General features: G+C 34.4%; 2 protein-coding genes across 4 annotated transcripts in view; one reads left to right on the forward strand and one right to left on the reverse strand.

Moving 5' to 3' along the window:
* Positions 1-2,415, forward strand: part of LOC150101239 (transmembrane protein 53-A) — a 205,881-nt gene extending 203,466 nt beyond the window's left edge. Inside the window, exon 5 of the mRNA XM_090402254.1 lies at positions 2,397-2,415. Within this exon, the coding sequence (XP_090258380.1) occupies positions 2,397-2,400 (4 nt within the window). The 3' untranslated portion in view covers positions 2,401-2,415. The remainder of the gene's footprint in view (positions 1-2,396) is intronic.
* Positions 1-9,280, reverse strand: part of Taf8 (TBP-associated factor 8) — a 78,455-nt gene extending 69,175 nt beyond the window's left edge. The window contains exons 1-2 of one of the 3 annotated variants that reach the window (XM_090402256.1): positions 9,151-9,280; positions 7,764-7,884 (exon numbers count right to left, since the gene is read on the reverse strand). The gene's annotated coding sequence lies outside the window, so the exon portion shown is untranslated. Of the gene's footprint in view, positions 1-7,763; positions 7,885-8,904; positions 9,044-9,150 lie in introns of those variants that run through there. The other 2 variants (XM_090402255.1, XM_090402257.1) reach the window with 2 other exon arrangements.
* Positions 9,281-9,500: the final 220 nt, after the last annotated feature.

The following is a 9,500-nucleotide window of genomic DNA, read 5'->3' on the forward strand; positions in this document are numbered from 1 at the left end:
GGAGCATGGGGAGGGGTGTTTTGACACGGGAAAAATATATTTGGAAACCCGAGTTTTTGTATTAATAATATATATCTACTCTATAATATAAAATGATAAGGCTTTTTTGTAACGTTTTTTGTCAAGTTATTTGAAACGTTTTGAAACTCAGGGGCTACCCTGAGTGTTGAGTCTTCAAAATTCGAGTCATCAGAATTCAAGGAGAACCGGCCTACCAGTCCGGAACTCAGGGGGGGTTGGGTGCCGTAGGTGCCAGGGGAGGGGGGAACCACCCTTTCAAGTCTTCAAACTTTGAGTCATCAGAATTCAAAAAGAACCGGCCTACCAGTCTGGAACTCTGTGGGGGGGGGGGGGGGTACGCCGTAGGTGTCATATATAAATATATATATATATATACAGTAAAACCCCGAAGTTACGCGGTAGGTGGGACCAACAAAAAGCGTGTAAGTTGAATTCACGTAACTCGGGGTATAATTTTGCATGTAATTTATATATTACAAACATACAATTGGGACCAAAGGTTTACAAAAACACCTATATTTTTTAAGAAATATAATCATAATTGTAGTTTTTCGTACATAAAAAAAAGAAAGTTATTTCGATGTCGATGGTTTCATAAAATCTAATAGATTAGTCTGACAGCATAATGTCTTTTTCTTGTCACGCAAAATTTCTTCACAGCAAGCTAATGATTTTTTTATTCCTTGCCTTTTGCCTTGTGGCTACAGTTCGTTCCTCGTTAGAATCTATGTCTTCCAAAATCTGAAAACCTTTCTTTTATGATTGTTCTTACTGTGAATTCCTGTAGATCAAACTTCTTTGCTAGCTCACAAATTTTCATTTCGACTTCAAAATCCTTAATAATGTTGAGTTTTGTTTCCAAAGGCAATGTTTTTCTTTTCTTGCTAGCTGTAGAAGAATCGGACTTGCTTCTTTTAGATGACATTATTTTTTATGTGATAAAATTTTTATCAAGAACATAACATTAAACAATCGCAAGGTTTGTAGACTATAAAAATCGTGTATGAATCGAGACCGTGCGAAGCACGTCAGTACTTGTTCACAGCATGTGCAACACTGGCAAATGCGGCCGGTGCCTGAAAGATACGACTAGTGGTGAGGCATGAAGCGGGATGGGAATACATACATATAAGAAACTGCGTAACTCCAGATTCACGTAAGTCGGAGTATGACTGTATATATATTATTGTGTTTAAGGGCGCTTTTTTTTGGGGGGGGGGGGAGAAGGGGAAGGGTTTACTTATGGGGAAACTGGGGAGTAGCATGGAAATTTTCCCAGAAACTATACCTAACATTTATACATACTTTATGGTAGCAAATAATAAATAGACTAGTATCTACATATATTTTATGCATTGATGACATACTTTTTCTTAATTTTTTCAATATTTCTAGGCTATGCAGTTCGTCTGCGAGTTTTTTTTTTTTTAAATTGTCGCACATTTCCAAAAAAAAATTCCAATATATTTATTCAAAAAAAACAAAACAAAAAACCCTGCCTATAAGTCAGGGGTCGGGAACCGGTGGTTCTTTTATATTGAATAAAATATACATAATTAATACAAACAACTAAATATTGTTTTTTGATAAGACCTGTTCATGGCGCTAGATACTAAGCATGTGACGTGTGTTACACATGAAATTTGTTACGCATGCTTAAGGTAACTAGCACCATGGCAAAAATTTGAACTAATTGATCAGCTGTCTTGTCAAACACCACATTTTATAGATACATACGGATTTTAACTGTCAAAATAAATATTCTGTTAGTTAACTTATTTATTGTGGTACTAAACCGGTGTTTAATTTAGTGTCAGGTAATGTTATGCACAAATTAATTTTTATTATTTAAATCCCACATTGTTTTAAAACCGAATAAGAAACTCACCTTTTTTAAAACTCGTATAGCAGAGTATATAAGTTCTTTCTGCTATATCCATAGTATTATACTTTGGTCTAGCTATTCACTGATGAGATCTCAATAAAGATCAAAACCGGGCTGGGTAATGACCTCCCACCTTAATGTATAACATCAAACATCTCCTAGGAGATGGGTTTTACATTATGGAAAATACTAAGAAAAGCGATCAGAACTTTCCTAACCTTTGAAACGAATTGCCCTAGTTTGTACTACGTACTTGAACTACATGGTTTAGCTTACGCTAGTAGTCGCTGATATGTTTATAGTTACCATATTCGGCATGAAACTCTTTGATTCCTATCTTTGAGTTTCTTATTCAGTTTTAAAACAATGTGGGATTTAATATCCCCTTAATTTAAATAATGTTTTACATCGCCGAAATGAAGCCTATTGGCTCTTTACTTTAAATAATTTTTATTATGTTATTATGTTGAATTTGTGTTTTTACTTGCAGGTAAATTTTTGATAATAACCATCCTAATATGAGTTCAAGAAAAAGAAAAATAATCGAAGAAAACAGAGGATAGAGAAATTTGCATTTATAGAAGTAAGTGGAAATCCGCAATGTTTAATTTGCCATCTATGACTTCAAAATAACAAATCATGTAATATCGAACAATATTTTCGAGGAAAACATTTAGACTTCAGTAAAAATATCCTGAGGGTGATAATAGAAAAAAATTCTATTGAAGAATTACAAAAGAAAACATTACTTCAGCAAAGAGATTTGTCAACTTGGACGAAATCTTCGTCGAATACTACTGAAGCAAGTTTTTTTGTTATCCCTTGAAATAGCAAAAGGGGGAAAATCTTTTAGTGATGGTGAATTTCTAAAAAATTACATGTATAATTTCTCTGAAATTCTACTTAAGGATATTAAAAATAAGGGTGAGATACGTAAAAAAAAAATAAAGATTTATCTCTTTCAGCTAGAACTGTCAAGGAACGGATTGTAACAATTTCTGCAGAAGTTTCAAATATGCAAATTATGGATATTAATTCTGCCGATTTTATATCTATTGCGGTTGATGAATCAAATGATCTTTCCGATATGGCACAATGCTGCGTGATGATTAAATATATCACATCTTCCAGTATTCGAGAAGAACTTCTTGATCTGCTAACACTTAAAGGACACACTACATGTCAAGATATTTCAGAAATCTTCTAACAAGTTTACAGAATAAAAATAAAAATATTAATAATATAGTACGCATTGCGACCAATGGCGTGTTTTCTATGATTGCGAAAAATAAGGGGTTTGTTAAATAAATTATTCTCCACCCAAATTCCACATGGAGTTATTTCATTTCATTGCAAGTTTATTTTTCACTTGGTCAGACTATAATAAATTTAGTTTAATCCTTTATCCAAGTGTGTGCAAACAAAGTTTGCGTCGGAAAGTATCTTCAGGACTGGGGTAAAGTGGTAACAACACCGGGCAACTCCTTGCAAAGGTGGAGCAAGCTATCAACACTCCTATTTCAGTATCTCCCATAATGCAAAACATATCTGCTTGTGGATATGTATAATGTTATGCATTAAGGGAAGGGCCACTACCCAGACTAGTTTCGACCTTTATTGAGGTCTCTTCAGCGGGAGCCAGGCCAAAGTGGAGATACCAGGCAGAAGCATTAGCAAGGTCATCTCCTGCTATAGGAGCTGCCAAACGGTGTGCGACCTTTTTATTAAATTACTCTGGATTTAAAGAAAGATGTTGAAAGTTTATTTTTCACTTGGTCAGACTATAATAAATTTAGTTAGGAGTTGCCCGGTGTTGTACCACTTTACCCCAGTCCTGAAGATACTTTCAGGTGCAAACTTTGTTTGCACACACTTGGATAAAGGATTAAACTAAATTTATTATAGTCTGACCAAGTGAAAAATAAACTTTCAACATCTTTCTCTAAATCCAGAGTAATTTAATAAAAAGGTAGCACACCGTTTGGCAGCTCCTATAGGAGGAGATGACTTTGCTAATGCTTCTGCCTGGTATCTCCACTTGGGTCTGGCTCCCACTGAAGAGACCTCAATAAAGGTCGAAACTAGTCTGGGTAGTGGCCCTTCCCTTAATGCATAACATTGTACATATCCACAAGGAGATGTGTTTTGCATTATGGGAGATGCTGAGATAGGAGTGTTGGTAGCTTGCTCCACCTTTGCAAGGAGTTGCCCGGTGTTGTACCACTTTATCCCAGTCCTGAAGATACTTTCAGGTGCAAACTTTGTTTGTACACACTTGGATAAAGGATTAAACTAAATTTATTATATTATTATTCATTTCATTGCATTTTGCATCAAGAAGCTTTAGTTGCAAATTCTTTAGGATTATTACCACAACTAAAAAGAGTGATGGATGTTGTGCCAATGATCAATTTCATCTGATTTCAGGCGTTGAATCACAGAGTTTTTGACACATTTTTAGAGGAACTAGGTAGTCAACATAAAGATTTAGTGACATTTACATCTGTACGATGCTTATCAAGAGGAAATGCATTAAAATGTTTTTTTCAGTGCTTAAAAGAAGTAAGTTTTCTTAACCACTAAAAATTATAACGTAAATCATGTGGAACTTCTCAGTAATCCCGAATGGATACAAAACTTTTGTTTTTTGCTTGATATGATAGAACATTTTAATGAGCTAAATTTGAAGTTGCAAGGGAAGGGAAATACAGCCATACAGTTACTAAAGGAAGTCCTTACTTTGAACAGAAACTAAGAGTGTTTTTCGAAGTTTTACTGAAAAAAAATTTATATATTTTGAAAATCTAAAAATTTATAGATTGAATTTAAATCGAGAAAAAGTTGATTGCAAAATATTCGTTGAAATGATTACAGTAATTTTAGATTCATTTACAAGCGGATTTCGGGATTTTAAAAAACATCAGGAGATGATGAAATTTATATTACATCCGTTAAATTGCAATTTAAAATTAAAAGATATTGAAGCTTTTCCCAGAATATCAATTGCAGACCTACAAGCTTCTGGAAATTCAGAATAAAAGCATCTGGGTACAAAAACTTCAGGAAATGGTAGCACAAATTGAAGAAAATGAGGGAACTATGGAAGAAACACCACAGGAAATTATATTTAAATATTGGAATTCTTTCGCAACTAATTATTCAAATGCCAGGCAACTTGCTTTTGGAATTTTGACTCTTTTCGGTTCAACGTACAATTGCGAACAATTTTTCTCTTCAATGAATTACATTAAAAATAAGTATAGGAACAAACTGACTGATGAAAGTTTGAAAGCCGAATTATTACTAAAGTGCAAGACATACAGTCCAGATTTAAGTAAATTGGCTGAGAAGATGCAAAATCAAAAGTTTCATTAGTGAATTTTAAATTAAAACAATCAACTATCTATTAAAATACATAATATTGCATTTTTGTTCGGACTATTATTTTTGCAATACAAATTCTGACTTTTTTTGCAATATTATACTTAAACATGTTTTCTGATTAAAAACTTAATCAAAGTTAATGTTGTTTTATTTATTGAAGATATAAAAAATTTATCTGCAAATATAAAAATGTTATTTGATATCTGGAAGTATTGAGTTAAAAACAAATTTACTTAAGTTTGAACTAACTGCAACTTTGAGTCACCAGGAAAATTCGAATTGAAGTTGCGGCTCCCAAAATTTTGTTTTAATTACTTTTTTTTTTTGGTGGAATGGCTCTTTGGTTCAAAAATGTTTCCGACCCCTGCTATAAGTGGACTGCGCAATTCAAACCTGTGTTCTTCAAGGGTCAACTGCATTAAAAACTTGTCTACATTATATATAAAAACTTGCCTACCACTTCAGTTCACACTTCACGCACGCAAACAAATGAAACTCAGAAAACAAAAACAGCAAATCATGACAAATGACAACGTTCAATTGGATTGGTTGACACAATAGCCAATCACAGCCTCTAGGTGCTATTGTCTCAGAGCTCACTCTGCCTCACCTTCTGAGCGGTTTAAACTACTAGAATGGTAAAAATTTTGACCCACTGCACCATCTACACTTCTTTTCAAAGTCTGAAAGGTGTATGTATTTTGAATGCACACCTGGGCTATTAACACGAATGTGATGCAATGTTTACATGTTGACAGTGTCCTCTTCATGAAGGATTAGTATATTGTGTTTAATGTTACGAATCATGTGAAGTATGGAAACAATTAGGGAAGTCATTAATGGGTAAAAATGCAAATATATAATATCGGTGATTTTGCTATTTGGTGAATGAGCACCGCACACCAGGAATATTCACCCCTGATTAGTGAGTGGACTAAGGGCTATTGAAACCTTGCTGTAAATGCTAAACATGAAACAAGGTGAAATTCATCTATCACTTGTGGACATTCAGACATCCATATCCAGAATGAGATTCAAATTCAGAGAATGTTGGCTGAAGAAAAGGTACCCATTTCAGTTATGGATTGCAAATGGATCATTTTAAATTTTAACCATCAATGTTATTCTAATAGTATTCAATTTTAACGGAAACATGACATCCATGTATTTATTATGATGTTGTGGTTAATGGCAAAACCAAATCCATGTTGGAGGTTTAATGGAGTGAAAACAGCACTGAGAAAGAATTAAAAAAAAAAAACAGTATTTTTAATCCTTTCTCACTGCTGTTTCATTGCAATAAGCTTCCAACATGAGTTCTTCCCAGCACTTCAACACATACAAAACCATATTATATATATGGGGTTGGTCAAAAACCACATAGCAATTGTACTAATCAGATTATGTAGATTTTATGTTGCAGTTATTGTTGTATAACATATTTCTTTATATTTCAGATATAAAAGTAAATAAATAAATAATCGGTGTAGTGGTTGAGACAGGTCCTCCCGCAATGAGTCTTTGGACTCCTTGGAGGTGTCAACGAATAATAATAAATATATCAAATAATGAATAAGCATATAACTCATTATTCTTCACTGAAATTATTGGACAAGAAATGTTGAGAGTAAACGAAGCATGCAAAGAATATGGAAAAAACACACCTGTCTCTTAATCACAAATTAAAAGATAAGGTTCCATGAACATGGAACTTTTGCTGCTCAGAACTGCCAAAAATGCTGACACCGTGGCTACTGTTCTGACACAAAATTTATAGATGAATGAGAATGCTTGGATGCTGATATGGACATCTCTGGAAGGTCTTTAAGAAGAATAGATCATTACATCTTTAAACCTTGGTTAATTAATGGCCTTCTAGAAGATGATGATGCTGAAGACTACAAATGTGAACTCTTTATTAATCGGCATACAGATCATATGAAGTCATACCAGATATTATATCATATATTAACCCTGCAACTGGCCTTGACATAAGTTGCCATGGATGCAAAATGCAGCATCCATGTTGAAAGCATGGGACAGAAGTGCACAAGAAGCGATATTTCATTCACAGACACTGATGTGGTTAATGAACAAAAATCATATGAAACCTCTTTTAAATAAAATGGCAGTCAACTAGCATGTATTATTCCTTAGATAGCAACCCCAATATTACATGGGAACAGCAACTAAACCAGCCAAGAACTGTCTCTGATGTAATATGTGATACGAAACTGTCAAAGGTGGTTGAGCGTGCTTTATCAGTGAATGAGTTTAAGGAGAAGTATGATAGGTATTGTGTGAATGATGGCTAGTGTGTGAATAATGGATCTCCCAAGATGAGTCTTCTGACTCCATGGAGATACCTGTATAATAATAACAAAATAATATCTGCTCAGGGGTTGACTGGACCTTACTTTTTGGAGGATACATGGGAGAAAATTAAAATTAGTATTACATGTTGGACTCTTACCTTTCACTTATGTTGCCAAAGTACACTTGCCTGACACTTTGCCAAGAAGTTGGAATACTAGATGGGGCCCAAATAAGTGGACATCATACTCTTATGACTTGTCCTCTATAGAGTTCTGAGTCTGGGGGATGGTGAAGAATGAAAAAATATGTTGAGACAGGTTTAAATTTTGATTTAAATAAATGATTAATAATTTTATTTGATATATATACTATGCAATACTCAAGATTTATTAATGCATAAAGTAACTCTTGGGTACCTTCTGACTACTTTTATATGCCAAGAACAGCTCTAAAGGTTGAACTGCGACTCACTACATAAAAACGTGTCTTACACTCACTTCCTTACTTATTTCACGTTAACAAGCTCAAAATCTTGAATTTCTTTGCTTCAATTTTGAGTTACAATTATAGGATGCACCATTTCAAGGGTGAAGCAGAACATCACATTAAGATATCTGTAGCTGGCTTACTTCCTTGCATAGAAATAAGCAGAAAGTGATTCTCCCCTTGTTTTGCATTTTAAATTAACAATTATTATGAATGCGAAACCTTTTCTCACTTATCGTATTAAAGATGCGTTTATGTATGAACAGTTTTAAATTGTTTAGAAGCCTGGTTAGTTTGTATAACAAGTAATTTCACAATCTCATCAAACAAGTAATGTAATAGATGTTTCCATTTATTGGCAAACCGACCTCGTGAACACACACATCTACAGACATACATACATTTAACCCCCAACGTCAAGGCTTTGCGACAAGTTGGTTGGGATCGCTTCAAGTCGCATCATGTAAAATAGCGAACCCTGAACCAAGCGGGATACAACGCGAAGAAGAAATGTTTCCATTTATTAGCTCTTTGTTCCCCACAACCAATTTTCCTATAATTAACACCAATCGCTGTGGTGGTAAAATATCTTATATGTTTAATGAATGTCACCCATACGCTTGGGTATAGGTGACTTTAGACAATAGTGTGCTCTCGTTCGCACGTTTTTTTTCTTCATACAAAATACTGACTCTCAAACTACAGCCATGAATTGTGTTTGAGGAGGATAACACTAAGCCTGACTCCATAACGAAACATGCACTTTAAAAAAAAAAGTTGGAAATTACTTTGAGAATTACAATTTCGCTTACCTTAAAAGGACGTTTTCGGATTCTTTATAAACATCTACACTTGCACATTTTGTTTAATTTCACGGGATTATATAAACGTCAAGAAGCATTGAAATTACTTTTTCTCATGCAGGACACAGCAAAGATAGGTACTTTAAACATAACTTTGAAGAGTCCGGTCAAGAACATCACGTTTCCGGTGTACAACCTGAAAAGTAGAGTAATACACCTGAAATTTCAACATTTGGATATCATGCAATTTCTTACCTTTTAGTTTTAACAGCACAACCCAAGAAAATTAGGACTCATCAGAACATTTTTAATTATTCAATTTCGATAATCGCACTATTTCCCTTACAATGACTGCAGCGGACGCATTGCAGAGTGAACGGGCATCTCTGTTCGCAACCGGATGTGACATCACTGGAGGGGAAACTGAAGTTTTGAACATTTCAAGTCACACTGACGCACATTTCTGAAAGAGGAGTATTCCAAAGTGAACGTTCGTTTACCCATAGAGAAACTGCACCTACATGAAGAGATATAAATTAAACCCGGCTTGTCCAACCCGCGGCCCAACAAAAAATCGTAAACTCACAAACTTTATGAGATTGTGA

Source organism: Typopeltis vanoorti, chromosome 12 (assembly GCF_054136105.1).
Source record: "Typopeltis vanoorti isolate ZY-2024b chromosome 12, IOZ_Tvanoo_1.0, whole genome shotgun sequence".
NCBI classification, from domain to species: domain Eukaryota; kingdom Metazoa; phylum Arthropoda; class Arachnida; order Uropygi; family Thelyphonidae; genus Typopeltis; species Typopeltis vanoorti.